Raw genomic sequence first — 23,034 nt, forward strand, 5'->3', positions numbered from 1 at the left:
GTAACATAGCAATTACACAACTCACTGTACTGTGAGTTACCATCATTTAAACTATTTACACATAATGAAGAGTGAATGTTGAGATATCAACAATACTATAAACCATAGCCAATGCAACCACCAACTATGAAACACACATAGCAAACCACAAGAAATATATACAAGACTAGGCATTACTAACCTTCATATATGAAACACAAGATACTGACATGAAACTAGTTCAAATTAAACTTTAAATACCATGATACCTTACATGCTTGGATGAACACAGAACAATAGAACTTACACACTAGCCTGAGCAAAGGACATGCTTTAAGAGGGATTGACAGGAGAAGAGCATGCAGTGCAAATGAGTATTACTGAAATAGATTACATTGAGACTAGATTGGTGTTTAGAGAGCTAGGGTTAGGATATAAAATGGATATAACTGATAAATTTAGGTAGATTTAGGCTATTTAATGAGATAGTATATCTTCAAAATAATACCATGACAAGATACTTTAAAAGATTCACATGTTTATTATATTTACAGCAGTAACTATATACAAAGTTGACTCTGCCACATATATGTGTGCACTGTCTGGTTTTAACGGTCATAAAAACTCGAATCATGGTTAAGCACCATCGCCTTTTCCGTGTACAGGAAGTTGAACAATCCAACCGAGTTCCGCAGCATAAGGCACCCGCTTGAAAATATCTGTAATCATATTCAATATTAGTCATTGTGTTAAGGAATGTACTAAATACTGACAAATAAATATAATTTGCTTTAATTACAGGATAAATGTACATTTAAAGCAAAGTTGTTTGCCCCAAATTATCCAATCACAGCTTCTGGACGATGCAATCTGCACCTAAGGCTACGGAAGCTGCTTGCTAAACGACTAATTCTGATTTGGTGTAATATAATATCTGGCAGAAAAGTAGAAGGTCGATCTCCAGATTTTCATATGCGAAAACGTTAAATACGGGCAACATTGCCAGCCTGAAACATTGATGGGGTAATAGAGGAACTGCACGTTTGTCTGAGTCTGAGGGGTATAGTCGTGCTATTCCAGTGGTCACACATTACAGATCTGACACAAGTCGGACTAGTCCCCTTACAATGTTCCAAGGGTAGCCAGATGGTTATCATGTCGGCTCTTCTCGTGTCGGCTCGAAAACCCTGATTCAGTATCCCGGGTACAACTTGTGAAGCCCCTTTCCGGTGTCCCCCGCCTTGAAATTGCAGGAATGAATAAAAAAACACCATGAAACCTTCTTTCTTTCACATTCACACATTCACTCACTCGCCCACTCACTCACTCACCCATCAAGCTGTACCTTCATCTCCACGTTCGTGTTTGCAGATGTCACACAATGGCAGCCGAAGTTGTGGACACCAGCATCCTGCCATCTTTGTTTTCATCTGGATGACAGCCGTCTACTGTTGGTTATTTCCCACAAGTGTCGTATATCCATGACTATAGATAATATTATTACATCCATAGAAGCACATATACACAATTGTAGTACTATGTACAGTCAAGTATCGTCTTTACCAACAGAGTGTAATGAAGTGTCGATGGTAGACCGACAAAAGGCTAAAATATATAAGGCACACGGCTGTTTTAAAAACATTGATAGACATAAAGGTCCAGTGGATTGGGCAAAGATTTTCCGCCTTTTCCGCAACCATATGTACAGATAATACAAATGTGTGATTTAAAGTGTCCTTAGCGCCAGAAAGGGCAACTTGGCGGCTGATATTGGGTGCTCTACAAATATATTATTTACTTTCCATGGAAATAGTAATATAATTCACCACATACGTATTCTTACGTATTGAATTTTAATGGACTACAGACTGGATCTTTGGAACGTAGTTTCGAACCTTGGTAAAGCTAAATTCATTTTCATTCATTTTCAATATTTTTTCTTTAAGGTGCATCCCTGTTTCACTGCCCACAGATGGTAGAACTGGGCTCGTCAGTGAATCTGACATGTTTTGTGAAAGCTACATCAAAGGCTCACTCCTATACAACACCTGGTGGGATGACTGCTGCAACGTGTTCTCTGTCAGAAGGAGATTGTATACCGACTGGTAACTTCACAGCATCAGTCATTAACTCAACATCAAGTGTTCTCACTATACCTAAGGCACTGGAGACACATCAAGGTGTCTGGAAATGTGTGGGAAACGCGGATGATCCATACCAGGAGACTTGTCGTATGTCTGTTGTTAGTAAGTATGAAACCCGTTACAATCCGAGTTAGAATCATGGGTCTTCAAAATCCCATACTTGTCGTAAGAGACGCTTTAGGGGATCTGGTTTTAGGCTTGATTGACGCATGCCATCATATCCCAGGTGCATAGATCCATGGTCATTGTATTGATCACTGGATTGTCTGGTCCAGACTCGATTATTTACAGACCGGCGTCATTTTTCTGGAATGTTGCTTAGTTCCACATTAAGCACCCAACAAACAAAACGTTTGTGTGAACCTGTACAAAACTGCAGTCTCAGTTGAAGCATGATCTTAGTCGAAACTCAAACTGATGCAAGAGTTTTATCACAAGCATTACATAAATACGTAAAAGTCAAGTACAAAGCTTAATTGAACATTACGTCAACGAGTCTTACATGTGAACAAAGTCACAGGTACCAGTCAAACTTGTTCTCTTACAGAAGGCTTTAAGTTACGAATTATAAATAGTTTAGTTAAATGTAGCTATATGTCGTCCTAAATATCTCTAAATGATGCAACCACGGTCAAGCATATCCTGCTTGACTGTGTTGAATTCTCCATCACAAGGGATAAGTATTTTACAGTTAAAACAATGAAGGATCTTTTTACTGGCGTTAATTCATATTTAATTCTTGGTTTTTTAAAAGAGATTGATTTTTTGGTGGAATTTTGAAAATTATGTTGTGTAAATAGATGTATTTTAATGATTGGTAGTTTGGATTAGTAACTTGAATTGTTGGTGGCTGTACCCTCAAAGGGGGTTGAAGTATTGTAAAATTATTGTCCTCCTGAGAGGGTACGTAAGTCCACAAACATTCACAGTAAATTTAAGTCTACCAGGATTTTAATCGTAGTATTCATGTGATTTTAATTTCGGCTAACTTTTCGTACAATCGCCAGCAGCTGAAGGGATGGTGTAAATCCAACTAGGGTCCATGTAGGTAGCAAAGGTACTGTAAGTCCCCATGGTTCCTAGTGTGGTGATCTACCTTCTGTTGTTGGCGATCCATAGTCTGTTTTTATATTGTATTGTCTAAATAGTGCTATTAGTTTTAACTTTCCATGCTAGTTTTAATTGAAATTGTGATATTCTAGTTGTTTTACTGTCCTTCGTTGACGGGTTTTATGATGTATATATGCTGTTTTTCATTGTTGAATGTTCTCGTCACGATATGGCTGAGATATTGCCGATGTGACGTTAAGTATTAACTCACTCACTCACTAAATGATGCAAATCAGTGTGTAACGAAATTGTTTTATTACTCATAGGTTCCATGCTTCAGAGTTTACCACCCTCCTGATTTTCAAGGATATCATGATGCATAACAGACGTTACCACCATTCACGATGTGCATCCTGTTTTCAGAGATGAAATGGTGTACCTCCTTCAGGCTTTACCACCATTCGTGATGTGCATCCTGTTTTCAGAGACGCAATGGTGTACCTCCTTCAGGCTTTACCACCATTCGTGATGTACATCCTGTTTTCAGAGATGAAATGGTGTATCTCCTTCAGGCTTTACCACCATTCACGATGTGCATCCTGTTTTCAGAGATGAAATGGTGTATCTCCTTCAGGTTTGCCGCCATTCGTGATGTGCATCCTGTTTTCAGAGACGCAATGGTGTACCTCCTTCAGGCTTTACCACCATTCACGATGTGCATCCTGTTTTCAGAGATGAAATGGTGTATCTCCTTCAGGCTTTACCACCATTCGTGATGTGCATCCTGTTTTCAGAGACGGAATGGTGTACCTCCTTCAGGCTTTACCACCATTCGTGATGTGCATCCTGTTTTCAGAGATGAAATGGTGTATCTCCTTCTCCTAAAGTGTCCTTAGCGCCAGAAAGGGCAACTTGGCGGCTGATATTGGGTGCTCTACAAATGTATTATTTACTTTCCATGGAAATAGTAATATAATTCACCACATACGTATTCTTACGTATTGAATTTTAATGGACTACAGACTGGATCTTTGGAACGTAGTTTCGAACCTTGGTAAAGCTAAATTCATTTTCATTAATTTTCAATATTTTTTCTTTAAGGTGCATCCCTGTTTCACTGCCCACAGATGGTAGAACTGGGCTCGTCAGTGAATCTGACATGTTTTGTGAAAGCTACATCAAAGGCTCACTCCTATACAACACCTGGTGGGATGACTGCTGCAACGTGTTCTCTGTCAGAAGGAGATTGTATACCGACTGGTAACTTCACAGCATCAGTCATTAACTCAACATCAAGTGTTCTCACTATACCTAAGGCACTGGAGACACATCAAGGTGTCTGGAAATGTGTGGGAAACGCGGATGATCCATACCAGGAGACTTGTCGTATGTCTGTTGTTAGTAAGTATGAAACCCGTTACAATCCGAGTTAGAATCATGGGTCTTCAAAATCCCATACTTGTCGTAAGAGACGCTTTAGGGGATCTGGTTTTAGGCTTGATTGACGCATGCCATCATATCCCAGGTGCATAGATCCATGGTCATTGTATTGATCACTGGATTGTCTGGTCCAGACTCGATTATTTACAGACCGGCGTCATTTTTCTGGAATGTTGCTTAGTTCCACATTAAGCACCCAACAAACAAAACGTTTGTGTGAACCTGTACAAAACTGCAGTCTCAGTTGAAGCATGATCTTAGTCGAAACTCAAACTGATGCAAGAGTTTTATCACAAGCATTACATAAATACTTAAAAGTCAAGTACAAAGCTTAATTGAACATTACGTCAACGAGTCTTACATGTGAACAAAGTCACAGGTACCAGTCAAACTTGTTCTCTTACAGAAGGCTTTAAGTTACGAATTATAAATAGTTTAGTTAAATGTAGCTATATGTCGTCCTAAATATCTCTAAATGATGCAACCACGGTCAAGCATATCCTGCTTGACTGTGTTGAATTCTCCATCACAAGGGATAAGTATTTTACAGTTAAAACAATGAAGGATCTTTTTACTGGCGTTAATTCATATTTAATTCTTGGTTTTTTAAAAGAGATTGATTTTTTGGTGGAATTTTGAAAATTATGTTGTGTAAATAGATGTATTTTAATGATTGGTAGTTTGGATTAGTAACTTGAATTGTTGGTGGCTGTACCCTCAAAGGGGGTTGAAGTATTGTAAAATTATTGTCCTCCTGAGAGGGTACGTAAGTCCACAAACATTCACAGTAAATTTAAGTCTACCAGGATTTTAATCGTAGTATTCATGTGATTTTAATTTCGGCTAACTTTTCGTACAATCGCCAGCAGCTGAAGGGATGGTGTAAATCCAACTAGGGTCCATGTAGGTAGCAAAGGTACTGTAAGTCCCCATGGTTCCTAGTGTGGTGATCTACCTTCTGTTGTTGGCGATCCATAGTCTGTTTTTATATTGTATTGTCTAAATAGTGCTATTAGTTTTAACTTTCCATGCTAGTTTTAATTGAAATTGTGATATTCTAGTTGTTTTACTGTCCTTCGTTGACGGGTTTTATGATGTATATATGCTGTTTTTCATTGTTGAATGTTCTCGTCACGATATGGCTGAGATATTGCCGATGTGACGTTAAGTATTAACTCACTCACTCACTAAATGATGCAAATCAGTGTGTAACGAAATTGTTTTATTACTCATAGGTTCCATGCTTCAGAGTTTACCACCCTCCTGATTTTCAAGGATATCATGATGCATAACAGACGTTACCACCATTCACGATGTGCATCCTGTTTTCAGAGATGAAATGGTGTACCTCCTTCAGGCTTTACCACCATTCGTGATGTACATCCTGTTTTCAGAGATGAAATGGTGTACCTCCTTCAGGCTTTACCACCATTCGTGATGTGCATCCTGTTTTCAGAGATGAAATGGTGTACCTCCTTCAGGCTTTACCACCATTCACGATGTGCATCCTGTTTTCAGAGATGAAATGGTGTATCTCCTTCAGGTTTGCCGCCATTCGTGATGTGCATCCTGTTTTCAGAGACGCAATGGTGTACCTCCTTCAGGCTTTACCACCATTCACGATGTGCATCCTGTTTTCAGAGATGAAATGGTGTATCTCCTTCAGGCTTTACCACCATTCGTGATGTGCATCCTGTTTTCAGAGACGCAATGGTGTACCTCCTTCAGGCTTTACCACCATTCGTGATGTGCATCCTGTTTTCAGAGATGAAATGGTGTATCTCCTTCAGGTTTGCCGCCATTCGTGATGTGCATCCTGTTTTCAGAGACGCAATGGTGTACCTCCTTCAGGCTTTACCACCATTCACGATGTGCATCCTGTTTTCAGAGATGAAATGGTGTATCTCCTTCAGGCTTTACCACCATTCGTGATGTGCATCCTGTTTTCAGAGACGCAATGGTGTACCTCCTTCAGGCTTTACCACCATTCGTGATGTGCATCCTGTTTTCAGAGTTGCAATGGTGTACCTCCTTCAGGCTTTACCACGATTCGTTAATATGTGCATGCTGATTTCAGAGATACCAACATGTGAAATAACCAGCGACCAGAACATCAGCTCAATCACTGAGGGTGCCATGCTCACATTAGCAGTGAACCTTACAAGGAGTTTCTGTTCTGTGCCGTCACGGATTAGGTTGTTGACTGGAACGGTCAGCACCAGTCTCAACAAAGGCACAGGTACTGATATCACACCTGGCGTATTGACCAGAAACTTCAATGTAACCAGCTCCCACTTCGGGGACGTCAGTGTGCTATACACTTGTCATGGTGACAGCAGGAACGTGTCATGTACAGGTGTAAAAGAACTTGTCGAAGGTAAGGATCTATCTGATTACTGGAGAGGTAAATAGGTGTTTGTGTCTATAATAAATAGTAATACAAGCATTTATAACGCGTTGAAATCCATGCATTCTGTACGCTCAAAACAATACAATATGATTAAAGACAGTGTGCAGTGTATTGATGAGTAGGTGGGTGAAGATTAGGTTAGACTTTGAGGTGGAGAAAAAGGCTAAATATAAATGGCAGTTGGTTCCAATGTTTTGGAGCCATAGTTGAATGATCAGAGACGAGAAGATTTCAATTGACTCGGAATTGGCTATACACTTTTATCTGTAGACGCTGGAGCTCTGTGTGGGCTGTGTGCACATTCATTAATTTCCCAAACATCATGTTAAGTTAAACCGGTTGCAATTTATAATAAGTGTCTGCTTCTCTAATGTCACTGTCCTTTTTTGCACGTCCTTTTATTTAGATAGGTCATTGTGTATGCTTACCTATGTATCACTGCATCTGGACCTTTTCCATCAACGTATACATGTATATCGATGACACTATAAATCATCATAACATTCAGTCTACCCTGGCTAAAGAATCACTGTTCGTGCTTCCTATTCTTGTCATGCAGGTACATTGTCTGGCGTCACGACATCTTTCACAGATTCTCAGCCCACAGAGTCTACTTCCTCAGTTGGACCTGACTCAGATCCGTCTCACCTGAACCCGCATTGGAGGCATATTGTTGGCATTACAGTTCCCTTGGCTGTCATCATCATCGTCATGATCATATCTGTGATATACAAGATATACAAGAACTACAATAGAACAACGCCAGAGAATAATTCGCCTCAATCACCCGAAGAAGGACATCAGATGTTGCAAACATCCACCAACAGACGTGAAGATGTACATGAAATGGACAAAATGTGACAATGTCTTGCTTTTGGCAGATCGACCTGACGTTGTAATTAAGCACCCCACGGCCTCTTCTTTCACTCTGATGGTCAGACATGTCATCAAGTTCCATAGGTTCTGCTTTCGTCGTGAAAGTTGCACAACCGCTATAGGGTGATAGACTCATGAATTTCTTTTTCGGTCTCATAATTAACAGCTCAGTTCAGCGATATCAATGGCCCGTTTATGTCACATTGTAAGGGACTTGTAACCCACGATTTACGGAGATTCACGACTAAGTGGTAAATGCCTGGCTGAACACCCTGGCAGTAGGTAACGTCCCCCCATCCATCCACCCTCCTCCCTCACTCATACACGAGACTATTGTAGTGATATTGAATTCTATATATCACTACGGTTACTTGAGTGTAAGGTAGACTAGCTGATTTAGTATCTTCGATTCACCACATCCCAGTTTCGTTGATCGATCTTTATAATGGTTATCACAAACACACAGGATGAAGCATAACTTTCTATTTTCTATAGTTAAACATTCATTTTCCAAGTTGTTTAGTTCGTTATATTTTCTGCTTTGTTGTGATTCGCTGTATTCCGCTGTATCATGTCACTGCGTACATTATGCAATTAACCCATAACTCACAACTTCCAGGTCATGTGATGTTTTCATGTGTAGTTGTATGGAAGCGTATTAGTGCCAGTGTCTAAACATATTACAGTCTGGAATGATGCCTACATGTCCTTTCATCAGATCGGATTCATCAATCAGAGAGGTTACTTTCTTATCTGCAGAACATATTTCCCTCTTTGGAGACATTACGTTCATCTATGACTATGACACATGCATTTACTTCCCTCAGATCATACGCACACCTACAGAGACGTTACTTCATCTATAAAGATCATACGCACATCAAAAGAGACGTTACTTCATGTATAAAGATCATACGCACATCTACAAAGACGTTACTTCATCTATAAAGATCATACCCACATCTAAAGAGACGTTACTTCATCTATAAAGATCATACGCACACCTACAGAGACGTTACTTCATCTATGAAGATCATACCCAGAAACGTTACTTCATCTATAAAGATCATACCCACATCTACAGAGACGTTACTTCCATCTTTGAAGATCATACCCACACCTACAGAGACGTTACTTCATCTATGAAGATCATACCCACATCTACAGAAACGTTACCTCCATCTATGAAGATCATACCCACATCTACAGAGACGTTACTTCATCTATGAAGATCATACCCACATCTAAAGAGACGTTACTTCCATCCTTGAAGATCATACCCACACCTACAGAGACGTTACTTCCATCTATGAAGATCATACCCAGAGACGTTACTTCATCTATAAAGATCATACCCACATCTACAGAGACGCTACTTCCATCTATGAAGATAATACCCACATCTACAGAGACGTTACTTCCATCTTTGAAGATCATACCCAGAGACGTTACTTCATCTATAAAGATCATACCCACATCTACAGAGACGTTACTTCCATCTTTGAAGATCATACCCACACCTACAGAGACGTTACTTCATCTATGAAGATCATACCCACACCTATAGAGACGTTACTTCATCTATAAAGATCATACCCACATCTACAGAGACGTTACTCCCTCTATGAAGATCATACCCAGAGACGTTACTTCATCTATAAAGATCATACCCACATCTAAAGAGACGTTACTTCCATCTATGAAGATCATACCCAGAGACGTTACTTCCATCTATAAAGATCATACCCACATCTACAGAGACGTTACTTCCATCTACGAAGATCATACCCACATCTACAGAGACGGTTCTTCATCTATGAAGATCATACGCACATCTACAGAGACGTTACTTCCATCTATGAAGATCATACCTACATCTACAGAGACGTTGCTTCCATCTATGAAGATCATACCCACATCTACAGAGACGTTACTTCATCTATGAAGATCATACCCACACCTGCAGAGACGTTGCTTCCATCTATGAAGATCATACCCACATCTACAGAGACGTTACTTCCATCTATGAAGATCATATCCACATCTACAGAGACGTTACTTCCATCTATGAAGATCATACCCAGAGACGTATTTCATCTATGAAGATCATACCCACACCTGCAGAGACGTTGCTTCCATCTATGAAGATCTTACCCACATCTATAGAGACGTTGCTTCATCTATAAAGATCATACCCACATCTACAGAGACGTTACTTCCATCTATGAAGATCATACCCACATCTACAGAAACGTTACCTCCATCTATGAAGATCATACCTCCATCAACAGTTATGTTATTTTCATCTCTGCAGGTCATGCTTCAATCACAAAGATTTCATCTACGCAGATCATAAATACATGTACATAGCGCATAACTCAACGGTCTTGATCTAACCTCAAGCATTATACTGGATATTATTAAACACTGACGTATGACTTTGCAGATCATAGTTAATTCTACGAGGATAATGTTCCCATCAATCGAGATGGTATGTGTCACTGCTTTACACACGATTATGTCATTGAGGGAGATGCAAGTTTTCCCGAAGTAGTATTTCTGAAGTAGATCAAAGTATCATGTATGTGGACAGTAACGCTAATAGGCGCCCATACTGCACTTACATAAAGATCCGGGAAAGAATAGCTTAGTCACTCACTTACATGTATAAAGAGGCTTGTCGTAAGTGGGGAGTAACGGTATCGGGCGGTTAGGCTTTCTGGTTTGATTGACACATGTCATCGGTTCCCAATCGCGCAGATCGTTGCTCCTGCTGTTGATCACTGGATTGTCTGGCCCAGACTCAGTTATTTACAGACCGCCTCCATATGGCTGGAAAATTGCTGAGTGCGGTGTAAAACTAAACTCTTATACAACAGTTACACCACTTCAACATAAACAAAGGCAACTGAGGCGCCAGGCTAGTGATCCAGCGAAGTTGAGGTGTCGGAATCGAGCCCACCGGTGACCGGGTGTGAAAACCTTGGCGTCAGCTTTGTGAGCAGACTCTTTCAGTGTTGTCACAACCCCTAGTGTACAGTACACAACCCTGTGCACTTAAAAGAACCCACGAATCCGTTGGTATATGACCAGATGGTGGCCATATGATTACGTGCAAACGCACAGTTGCGGGTACAGCAGCGTACAGTAAACTTGGACAAAGTACTGTTACTATCTGCCCCAGTCCACCCAGCTGTGAATGGCTACCGCGTTAGGATGAGAGAGCCTCAATAAACTCTGTGCGCCAAGTGGCAGCAAGAGTTATATACTCCCCAGGGAGTTGAGATTGAAATACGATGTGCTGTTGAGATTGACATCCAGTGATCGAGGGAAACATACCAGCGCCTTGAGCATCCACTAGTGCGTGGACATGTGCGCTATATAAATATCCATAATCTATATAAATATCCTATATCTATCAACTCATTAGAGACGAACAAGGACAGAAACCTCTCTTCCGTATTGAGCAATGTGTGTTACAAGTAATAATGCAATGTAGAGATGTTTGAATCTTTTGTGCACAGTACCAAATTCAAATCGGAAGCACATCACATGTGTTTCCTGATATATGGCAGAGGTTTCCGTATGACGAGATATCAGTGGATGTGATACTTACAGATGAAAATGATGGAATTTCCAAATGAATGAGGTGCACGTGGTCACATGGACAAGACACATACTCAACTGCAGTGACGATGACTTTGCTAACGTCACACACTGTGTAGTTACACCAAGACTACATAGCGATTAACATGGTGTAAGGTAAGGACACTTTCGTGATCTTATGGTTATGAATATATATTCGATATCTTCAACAAATGTTCGATATTGACATGTGAATCCAAAAATAACTGACAATTGAAAATCGATTAATTTTGTCAAACACATATATTCTTTTCTTCAGTAAATAAAAGGCAACTATGCTTGTCGTAATGGGCGACTAACGGGATCGGTTGGTCAGGTTCGCTGACTTGGTTGACACATGTTATCGGTTCCCAATTGCGCAGATCGATGCTCATGTTGTTGATCACTAGATTGTCTGGTCCAGACTCATTATTTACAGACCGCCGCCATATAGCTGGAATATCGCTAAGTGCGGCGTAAAACTAAACTCACTCATCCACTCACCCACACACCGCACTAATGGCAAGAGAGCGAAAAAGCAGTATTTCAGTAGAAGATATGCACGAATACTCGCGAACACCTTGGTTCATTGTGATGATTTTACACCAAACTGAATCTGTTTCTGCGGACAGTCAAGGAACATTACGACAGAAACCTGTGCAATGCTGAAACTGACAATAACAGTTAAGTCAGGTGTGACAAAGCAGGAAGTCGAACCTCAGACGAGGTACCCATCTTCTTATACTCTGTGTTACATGTCCACATGAATATAAATAAACATATTCCAGTGTGCGGAACATGATCTTTACGTTTAGATTATTTTATTGCGTAAATGACAAAAATACTGTTTTATTCTAGAAAAAGCGTGTGACAATAACCACAATAACCAAACTTCTCTAGAAACTTTCAGTCTTTTGGAATACAGGACCCTTTCAATGATGATCGCATATGTTTTCCAGAATAATTTATTTTCAGTGTGACTCCAAAGGGGCTAAAGTTGTCACCAGCCTAACTAGGGCCTTTCCACTCTGTTAAATGTATGTGATAGTTTTCACTTCCTCTTTCATGCCAAGTCATTCGTACATAGATTTTGCAAGTGTTGATCAACTCTATTTCCACAACCTCATACGACAAACTCATTATGATTACACATCAAATGGACAAGGATATCCGCTTTTCTGGTCAGAGTGACACATGTAGTGCAGGAACCTATCAATGGTTTCACGTAGCGAAGATGTACAAGTAACTCATACGAGTGATGTCATGGTGACATGAGTGAATGAGTATGGCTTTCTTAGCAATATTCCAATAAGATCACGAAAGGGGACACCATCTTGGGTGTGTGCGTGAATGTGTGTGTGTGTGTGGAGGTGGGGGGCTCTTTAACTTCTCACAAACACACACACACTGAGGTGTGGGATGGCCTCTCCCAGACATGCAGAGAGGTGGGTTAACGTGTAACAGACATACAGAGAGGTGGGTTAATCTCGTAGAAATACAAAGAGGGGGAGAGAGAGGTGGGTTAACATTTCGCAGTCATACAGATAATTGGGTGAACATGTCATAGACATTCAGAGACTGGGGCAACGTCTTGCAAACATACAGAAAGACGGGTTAATATCTCAGAGACATTCAGAGAGTGGGTTAACATCTCGCTGAGGTAAACATTTCCGGTATCGTAATCGGGCCCTACTTACAGTGAAAACACAAACTGTTTAAAATTTAATAGTTTAAAATTGGCATACAAATAATAAAACAACAGACAAATTGCTGAAGAAATAAAAAAATCACAGTCGCTCAATAAGTTTTATTTTTTTGGAAGCTAGTATATATTCTTGAAAGTTATTAGCATATTTAAATCATCACACTGTAGGCAATTTCGCCGCAGTTTCTATCAATTTATGATGGAGAGTAATATACAGAATACTAAACTCGCTTCCGTGAAATACCATGTTTATCAAACTCGTGAATGATTTAGTATCAAGCTCGCTTTTGCTCATTTAATACCAAATCATTAACGCGTTTAATAAAAATGTTTTAACACGGAAGGTCGTTTAGTATCCTCTATATACACATCACGGGTACTTGAAGTGCCTGACTCTCAAAACAGGAAGACGACCAGGTTTCATAATGATGATGCCTGTCTCGTCTTGTCCAGCGGTTGCCTGGGAGTGACGGCAGGTAAACAGCCTATCGATGTTGGTATTTCAAGCAGATTGATTGTGCCTTAGGTTGCCTTCAACAGATATTCTAACATTGACCGTACGTTGTCTTTATCGGTGTGCCTTTAACGATGGTTCTAACATTCATTGTACGTTTTGTTCCTTCGTGTGCTTTCACCAGATGTTCAGACATTGATTGATTATACCTTCTGTTCCTTCATGTGTCTTCAGCAGATATTTAACATTGATTGTTCCTTATGATGCTTTGTGTCTCTTCAACATGTGTTGTAACATTGAGTGTACACTGCCTTCCTCAGTGTGTCTTCAACAGATATTCTATCATTGATTGTACCTTATGTTCCTTTTGTGTCTTTAAGTGATGTTCTAACATTGATTATACACTATGTTCCTTCATATGTCTTAAACAGATGTTCTAACATTTTTGATTGTACACGATATTTCACCGTGTGCCTACAACGGATACTCTAACATTGATTTACCTTATGTTCTTAGCGCCTCTTCAACATGAGTTCTAACAATGAGTGTACGTTGCCTTCCTCAGTGTGTCTTTAACATATGTTCTAACACTGATTGTATCTTATGTTCCGCCGTGTGTCTTGACAGATATTCTGACATTGATTATACGCTATGTTCCACTGTGTGTCTTCAACATATATTCTCTTCATCTTATCTTATCTTATCTTATCGTATATTAGCTTAGCTTAGCTTAGCTGCATGATGAAATTATATGTTATGTTCACAGTAACCTCATACTTTATTCACATCTTTGTCAATGTCAGCGACCAGACTTGTGTCAGGATTACTACTAGCACAACCACCACAGCTACTACTACTACTACTACTACTACTACTACTACTACTACTACTACTACTACTACTACTACTACTACTACTACTACTACTACTACTACTATATCCAGTACTGAGAGAAGAATTGCAACATGTAATGAGGACTGGATCCAGAAGCAAAATATCAAAAGAATGTGAAAACTGTAATACTTTGCTAATGAATACTGTCAATATGTTATCCTGAACTGTGTATACCTACTTTCAGAGAGAGATGTATTCGTCTCAACTCTCATCGACAATCTTCATGTTAAAATGTAAAATAGAGATGGTGGAAGAGTATGACATGCTGGCATTCTTTCTTGGGGCCAAAAGCAATGATACTGATGAAACTGTCATTGTACTATTATAGAATTCTCAAACTATTTGTATAAACTAAAAGATATCCTCAGTCACGTGAGGTAATACTAATACCTGAATGTTGATAGCCTGCACGTATTTGGGGAAATATTCAATTTTTCTGTGTTTGTACATGTGTCTATATATGAATGCGTGTGTGTATGTTGAGTATTCTGGTACTTAGTCACATAATTACATAACCATGATGTTTTTATGATCTCCGGATCTATCTGGAGGAAATAAAGACATTCAATCTTATATAGGTTTGTGTGTGTGTGTGTGTGTGTGTGTTTGTGTGTATGTGTGTGTGTTTGTGTGAGTGTGTGGTCATTGCAAATGGTTACCGGTAACCTGTAATGTGCGATAGGTCTATAGTCTTGAAATTTGTGATTTACGGATACCAGTATTATCATTGCTAAGATGGAAAGTTGTATTTCAAGACTGGAAGGTTCTAGAGATGGGGGCTTGTGGTTAATGACACAGTCGTGGGTGTTTAACTATTCAAGCGCATGGAACATGTAGTCTTTGCACCAACGACATGCGTTTGTCTGAAAATAACGTTCTGCGGGTACAGAGGCTGTGTAAATTTAAATTTCAAATTAAATTTTCTGTGCGTTTCTCAGTAGCGTCCCAGTATAAAATAGTAATTCTTTTTCATTTACGGAATTATTTTTAACGAGCACTGATAGGGACATTTGTCCACTTGTTGTTTCAGATGTTCGTTTCAGATACAACACGGATGTATGGATGTGGTCTTCTGCACCTGGTGATGGTGTTGTCCTACTGTATGTTACAACTTCTTCATTGGAATGCCCATCTGTAACTGTAGCAAGTTAATTGTATTTCACATTTCCTATTTAAGTACCGTCTGAACATGTCCACGTAGAGCAGGAACATTCACTATTCATACAGCGTCTAACAAAGTCTCGACAAAATAAAGACAATGGGCTTTGTCTGACAATCGCTGTGTAATTGTCGGTACTGTACATAACATTTAAACATGTCTACACATCACAGGTAGGTGTAGCTTCCTCAGTGTCTGACCATGTGTACATTGGACAGAATCTCTGCTCCAGAGTCTGGCCATATGTCCTTTGGACAGAATCACTTTTCCAGTGTCTGACCATGTGTACATTGGACAGAATCTCTGCTCCTGTGTCTGACCATGTGTACATTGGACAGAATCACTTTTCCAGTGTCTGACCATGTGTACATTGGACAGAATCACTTTTCCAGTGTCTGACCATGTGTACATTGGACAGAATCAGCGCTCCTGTGTCTGACCATGTGTACATTGGACAGAATCACTTTTCCAGTGTCTGACCATGTGCACATTGGACAGAATCTCTTCTCCCGTAGATTGTACAATGTATTGTTCTCCTTTATAGTATTGTTTTACGATGGCATGCTGTTTTACTCTGATATCTGCAATATAATTGTAGTTTTACTGTTCATCGTCAATAGGTCTTTAATCTTATTGATCTTTAACATGAATTGTTCAGAATAATTACTTAAGTGTCCGACCATATGTTTATTGTTCAGAATTTCTGCTCCCATACTTGATCATGTCTACTCCATTGCCTTCTTCCAGGTTCTGGAAACTTGCTGTGTCCCAAGATCGCAGAACTTGGCTCCACTGTCAATCTCACGTGCATAAAAAGAATCGCCACACACGCCCATTCCTACTCAACTCCTATTGGAACTACCGCTGCAACTTGTGATTTGTCAAACAGATACTGCATAAATCTTGGTGACTTTGCAGCATCTGTTTTGAACGAGTCCTCCACTATCCTCACTATACCGCGCCTACTGCAGACATACGCTGGTGCCTGGGCATGTGTTGCTGACGCAGATGACCCAAAATCCGAGAAGTGTCACTTAACGGTGGAAAGTAAGTACACGTACAATGGAAACTGTCAAAACCGGCATCTGTTCAATCCAGCAAGTTGTCAACACTGGCATAAAATCTCAGTCCTATTCGTGTCTTGTACATTTATCACCAGCTCTACAATCCGACACGTTGTCTAAACTGGATTGTTTCTTCCGTCCCGACGAGTGCCGGTTTCGACAGCTTACACTGTACACTAAGTTCTTCAAAGTTCAGGGATTTAGCATAGCCTAGATGCTGTACACAAGAGGTTGATAGTCCACATGGGTTCAATGTGTGTGTGTGAGAGAGAGAGAGAGAGAGAGAGGGAGAGAGAGAGAGAAACGAAGTGTTTCGTTAGAAATACAAAGTCATTATTCCATGTGATATGGGATTCCACAGACTTAATATAGACATACACAGTATCTGAAGAAGCGATGGCATTTGTCTTGTTTCCAAATCCTTGCTAAGTTTGGAACTTAGTGTTCGATAGCTTCTAAAAATGATCGATACTGGCATGTGAATCCAAAAATAACTCATAATTCAAAGTCGATTAATTTTGTCAAACAAATATATTCTTTTCTTCAGTAATGTTTGGGACCCGTGAAGGCTGTACACAAGAGGTTGATCCTCCACATGGGTTCAATGTTTGTGTGTGTGTGTGTGTGTGTGTGTGTGTGTGTGTGTGTGTGTGTGAAACGAAGTGTTTCGTTAGAAGTACAAAGTCATTATTCCATGGGATTCCACAGACTTAATATAGACATACACAGTATCTGACGAAGCGATGGCATTTGTCCTGTTTGGAAGTTAGTGCTCGTGACATCATACCCGTAAGAATCTAGGTCTTTAGGAACCCAGGCTTGTCGTAAGAGGCGACTAACGAAATCGGGTCGTCAGGCTCGGTGACTTGGTTGACTCATGCCATCGTATCCCAAATGCGAGGATCGATGCTCATGATGTTGAACACTGGATTGCCTGGCCCAGACTCGATTGCATACAGAGAGGATCCATATAGCTGAAATATTGCTGAGTGCGGAGTTAAACGACAAACAAATGAACAAACTTCAATGACAACGTGTATCCATTATTCCAGAGAGTCCATCATGTCGAATAATAAGCCCACAGAACACAAGACATCTCAGTGTTGGTGAAGAACTCTCACTGACTGTGTACGTTAGAAGCTTCTACTGCTCTGAGTTAGTTCTCATTGGCGTGAAGACGGGGAATACCACAAGTCATATTATCAATGGAACGGTTTCCAATGTGACAGACAGCACTGAAAACATGACATTTAACATGACGGCATCCCACTTTGGAGACGTGACCCTTGAGTTTTCCTGTGGCACCAAGAACCATCACGAGGTCTGTGAGGGCATACAGTCGCTGGCTGAAAGTAAGACTCAATACTGCACATTCATCAGGAAATGTTACACACAGCCAAGACATTTCTGATGACAATTGTGAACTGATACTAGCACTTACTGGCAAACAAGGATAAGTGGAACACCGACAACTCACCCGTTTTAGCTTGTATGCGTACCGCTCACTTGCCATTGTGAGCGAAGGGGACCCAGGTTGTCCGCGATCAAGTGTGACCACGTGAGAGTCTTATTAGCAAGGCCTGTGCAGCTTCGCGTGGAATCAATTTCATCGTCATGCACTGCGCGTGTACTAGCTTACTTCTGCTGTACTAGCTGATATCTGCTCATTGCTGTGCACCTCCATCGTCTCGTAAACTCGTTTTCTGTGCCGGTCTAACTTCTCCTTGTTTGCCAGTACAAAGGCCGTTGTTCCACCACAAAAGACATTTATTGCTATTTCCCGTTAACAGTAACTACAAGGTATGACGGTCAGGCATTACCGTATTTATCATCCCTGACCCGCGACCCGGGTTAGAACTGATCTTTAGTAATCCATGTTTGTCGTATGAGGCGATCAGACGGTCAGGCTTGCTGACTTGGTTCACACCTGTCCGTCCTTTCGAGTTGCAAAGGTCGATGAACCATGCTGGTGATCACTGGTTTGTCTAGTCCTCTCGATTGTTTACAGACCGCTGTCATCTAAAGGGAATGCTTCCGAGAGTGCAAACAAAACACACGAGAAATTGTGGTAGACGTATACACATACACACGCAGACGCACACGCACACACACGTGCGTGCGTGCGTGCGTGTGTTATACTATAGCCAGTTGTTAGAATGGTAACTAGTAGTAACAGTGGATGTTCGTCTCCATGTTCAGAAAGACAATTTGGAAATTTGCAACTATTTGGAGCATCTCAAAGTTGCTAACATAGATCGGATGGACAGATAAGGGTTCGGTAGCCGACGTGAACATTATTTTTTGAGGTTATAAATTATGGATCTGTGCAGTTTCTTATCAAATGGCATGTGCATCTAATCGAATGACCTCACAAAGATTCTATTTTCTTGTGTGAAACAGCCTCGAGGATAGTTCGGGTCTTTGTATGTTCAAGTAACACTGTTTAACAGACAAAACTGTGACAACCATTTTGGCTTTTCAGCGTTACGGTAGTTTCTACAGCTTTTTCAGCTTGACGTGAGCTACTTTACACATGACCCAAGAAGTGGTACAAACGGCAAGTCGAGGTGACTTCATTAAACGGGGGGGGGGGGGGGGCAGAGAATGTTAACAATGTTACGTTCGTAGGAGTCATGCACACATTAAGTCGTCTGTAGCTTCCTTCTTTTAAAAACAGTTAAGACATTGCAGACAATTTCTCGATACGGAGATGTCAAAAGGCAACCTTGTCTCGGCTGTTCGGGCATGTAGATATTAAACTGACAAACATGCACCCCTTCACAATAATAGACCCAGCCAGTTGTGACACGGTCATTAGTATTCACTTTATCAGGTCAAGCTGCTTAAGCTAATGTTCAAATGTTATGATTTTGTAAGCATTTTAAAGGGTTACGTATTGCTCTAATCTAGACAGCACGTTGCGTAATCGGGATGGTGGTAAAAGCGTTCGCTCGTCACTCCGAAAGACCGGGTTCGATTCCCCACATGGATACATGTGTAAAGTCCATTCCTGGTGTCTCCTGGTATTGCTGGAATATTTCTTCAATATATATTAAACTCATATTAGGATATTTATATTTCAAAGTCAGTACAGGAAGTCTTCGTCTTGAAACGCGAGGAAAACTAAACACACACCTTGGCTGTGCAATTTATTGACTTGGCATTGACGGTGTGCAATTTATTGACTTGGCATTGTCACTTTCACTTTTTATATTCACATAATGGTTTGACTTGTGTATCTAGTCAAGTTTCTGTCAGGTAAAGCTGTCATCACAATAAATCCTATTCTTTTTGCAGGTGTCACGACAGGACCAACGACTCAAACCGCCTTCACAAACACTACCACAACGCAGCGAGGATCAATTGGTGATGGTGACGATACAGTTGTCATCGTTCTGGTCGCAGTTCTCATACCAATTGCAATCTTCACAATCAGTATGCTCGTTTTGTTGAGGAGGAGTCAGATCAGGCATACGTCTCATCGGTCAAAGAAATATGTTAACGTTCACTATTTATCTAATGCAGAGGCTGGTCGTCAGTTTGATAGTGATCGGTTTGCCAAGCATGATACAGACCTTCAGGTGGGCAAAGATGATGAGAAGGCGAAGCAAGATACAGATCTTGAGGTGGGCAAAGATGGTGGGAAGGTCAAGCACGATACAGACATTGAGGTGGGCAATGATGATGATGGGAAGGCCAAGCACGATACAGACATTGAGGTGGGTAAATGTGATGGAAGGCCCATACAAAAGGAACACTTTCATGAGGGCAAATGTGATGGGAGTTCCACGCACAAAGCAGACCTCCAGTAGGACAAGGGAGACGGGAGGTCCACACACGAAGCAGACCTTCAGCAGGACAAAAGTGCTGAGAGTCTTGCTGAAGTAAGACCAGCAAGACTTTGAACTGAAGGAGTCGCCGGAACGTATGATCAAAACTGCCGGACACAAAACATGTTTAAAAAACCTATATGCTCCACAAATTAGAATGTGTTTTATTGATATTCATGTAGACATGCAACACAACGTATTCGAACATAACAGCATGATTTACAATCGGTACCTCCTCTAATTAGGTTCGACCGCTTCGTTTGTAATACTCGATATTTACTCGTTATTGTCAGTTTCAGTATTGCATTCTGCTTTCTGCATTTGAGTTCCTCAGAAACAGATTTGTAAAACTATTGGTAGTTATAACAAACACTACTGAAGGAAGGCTTATATTTGTTTGAAAAATCCATCAATTTTGAATTATCTGACAATGTCGTACACTGAAGTTATTGAATGTATACGAATTAATCCTAGTCCTTTATAACCATGAATCCTTAACTTACATCACGTTAATCGCTATGTCGAGTTGGTATAGCTACTTCAATGTCATCGTGTCATATGTGTCATGTCCATGTGATCACGTGCACGTCATTCATTTGGAAATTCCACCATTTATGTTACTCAGAAACAGATTCAGTTTGAGGTAAAGAGCAAAACAGCTATAAAAATCAGCACAGTGAACAGTTGAAACTCACTGATAACACATGATGTTCGCTAGTGTTCTTGCATGACCGACACATCAGTAAATACAGTATTCTTGCTCTATTGTATTATTTACGGTATGTGCGTTAGGCCGCGTGGTAATGTTATTTCAACAGATTTGTAAAACTATTGGTAGCTATAACAAACACTACTGAAGGAAGGCTTATATTTGTTTGAAAAATCCATCGATTTTGAATTATCTGACAATGTCGTACATTGAAGTTATTGAATGTATACGAATTAATCCTAGTCCTTTATAACCATGAATCCTTAACTTACATCACGTTAATCGCTATGTCGAGTTGGTATAGCTACTTCAATGTCATCGTGTCATATGTGTCATGTCCATGTGATCACGTGCACGTCATTCATTTGGAAATTCCACCATTTATGTTACTCAGAAACAGATTCAGTTTGAGGTAAAGAGCAAAACAGCTATAAAAATCAGCACAGTGAACAGTTGAGAGTTAAATTTCATTTGGATTCACGTGACATTCGTTGAAGTCGGATATATACGAATTAATCCTTTATAAGCATGACTTACATCACGTTAATCGCTATGTCGAGTTGGTATAGCTACTTCAATGTCATCGTGTCATATGTGTCATGTCCATGTGACCACGTGCACGTCATTCATTTGGAAATTTCACCATCATGTTCATCTATAAATATCACAGCCACTGATATCTCGTGATACGGAAGTCTCTACAATGTACCGGGAAACACATGTGTTGTACTTCAGATTTGATTTTGATTTTGAGGGAATAGTGCATAAAAGATTCCCACATGTTCACGTTGCATTATCAAAACATACAATGCTCAGTACGAATGAGAACTTTCTGTCTTTGTCCGTCTTTTAATAAATTGGTTTTGTTTCATGGTGAAGTGGTGATCTGTTGTATACGTGTACGAGAGTTAGTGAGTTTAGTTTTACGCCGCAACGTATCAGTGTCACTGTCTAAACCAGTGAACATCCACACAGATAATACGTTGATCTACATCACAGATGCATCCCCAAGAATTATATACTCATGTGTAGATCAGTGAAACATATCATCTGCATGCATTAAGGTATCATCTCCATTGATGTTGGTATGATCTGCATAGATGAAAGTAACATTTCTGCACGTATGATCTGCATGAAAGTAACAGGTCCGTTTATGGAGAAAAGATCTGCAGATATGAAAGTAATATCTCCGTAGATTAAGGTAGGATATACATAGATGAAAGTACCATCTGTTTATATGGAGTTATGATGTGCAAAAATGAAAGTAAAGTTGGGTATCATCATATATTTTTATACTTTTAGACACTGGCACTATATGCCCTTCCATACTACAACATAGTCAAGTCTGTCTTACTGATAAGGACATAAAAACATCACATGACCAGGACGTTATGGGTCAGTTTATTGGATAATGCATGCAATGACATGATACAATGGAAAATCACAACAAATCAGATAATAAAAGATACGAAACATGTTTAAATAAATGTTTAAATTATCAAGGGCGGTGAATAGAATTAAATGAAATGCCCTGTGCATTTGTTGTATAACACCAAACACGTCCAGTTATTTGACTGGACTGTGACAAAATCAAATCTGGACCAGACAATCCACTGATCAACATTATAATGATATGATCTACGAAACTGGAATACAAAAAATCCAAGAGACTAAGTCAGTGAGTCTATCTTACACG

General features: G+C 40.1%; 2 protein-coding genes across 3 annotated transcripts; both read left to right on the top strand.

Moving 5' to 3' along the window:
• Positions 1–1,350: 1,350 nt before the first annotated feature.
• Positions 1,351–7,884, top strand: LOC137258236 (uncharacterized). The gene is made up of 4 exons (XM_067795832.1): positions 1,351–1,429; positions 1,926–2,225; positions 6,691–6,990; positions 7,583–7,884. The coding sequence occupies exons 1-4, from the start codon at positions 1,351–1,353 to the stop codon at positions 7,882–7,884; spliced, it is 981 nt and encodes a 326-aa protein (XP_067651933.1).
• A 3,691-nt stretch (positions 7,885–11,575) lies between these two features.
• Positions 11,576–22,216, top strand: LOC137278964 (uncharacterized). Of its 2 annotated transcripts, XM_067811461.1 has the most exons (6): positions 11,597–11,661; positions 12,156–12,250; positions 15,607–15,676; positions 16,483–16,782; positions 17,852–18,151; positions 20,097–22,216. In XM_067811461.1, exons 3-6 carry the CDS (start codon positions 15,607–15,609, stop codon positions 20,609–20,611), a joined length of 1,185 nt encoding a protein of 394 aa, XP_067667562.1. In that variant the 5' UTR covers positions 11,597–11,661; positions 12,156–12,250; the 3' UTR covers positions 20,612–22,216. The 2 variants fall into 2 exon arrangements, with proteins under 2 accessions (XP_067667568.1, XP_067667562.1); XM_067811467.1 differs by lacking the exon at positions 12,156–12,250 and having other exon boundaries at positions 11,576–11,661.
• The last annotated feature ends 818 nt before the right edge of the window (positions 22,217–23,034 follow it).

This window comes from Haliotis asinina, chromosome 1 (genome assembly GCF_037392515.1).
Source record: "Haliotis asinina isolate JCU_RB_2024 chromosome 1, JCU_Hal_asi_v2, whole genome shotgun sequence".
NCBI classification, from domain to species: domain Eukaryota; kingdom Metazoa; phylum Mollusca; class Gastropoda; order Lepetellida; family Haliotidae; genus Haliotis; species Haliotis asinina.

Excerpts from the sequence above, each read along its gene's own strand:
- LOC137258236 (XM_067795832.1), top strand. The coding sequence starts at position 1,351 with ATGTCACACAATGGCAGCCGAAGTTGTGGACACCAGCATCCTGCCATC. Across the intron at positions 1,430-1,925 it reads CTGGATGACAGCCGTCTACT|GTGCATCCCTGTTTCACTGC; the intron begins GTTGGTTATTTC and ends TTTTTCTTTAAG. Across the intron at positions 2,226-6,690 it reads TTGTCGTATGTCTGTTGTTA|AGATACCAACATGTGAAATA; the intron begins GTAAGTATGAAA and ends TGCTGATTTCAG.
- LOC137278964 (XM_067811467.1), top strand. The coding sequence starts at position 15,607 with ATGTTCGTTTCAGATACAACACGGATGTATGGATGTGGTCTTCTGCAC. Across the intron at positions 15,677-16,482 it reads GGTGATGGTGTTGTCCTACT|GTTCTGGAAACTTGCTGTGT; the intron begins GTATGTTACAAC and ends GCCTTCTTCCAG. Across the intron at positions 16,783-17,851 it reads GTGTCACTTAACGGTGGAAA|AGAGTCCATCATGTCGAATA; the intron begins GTAAGTACACGT and ends CCATTATTCCAG.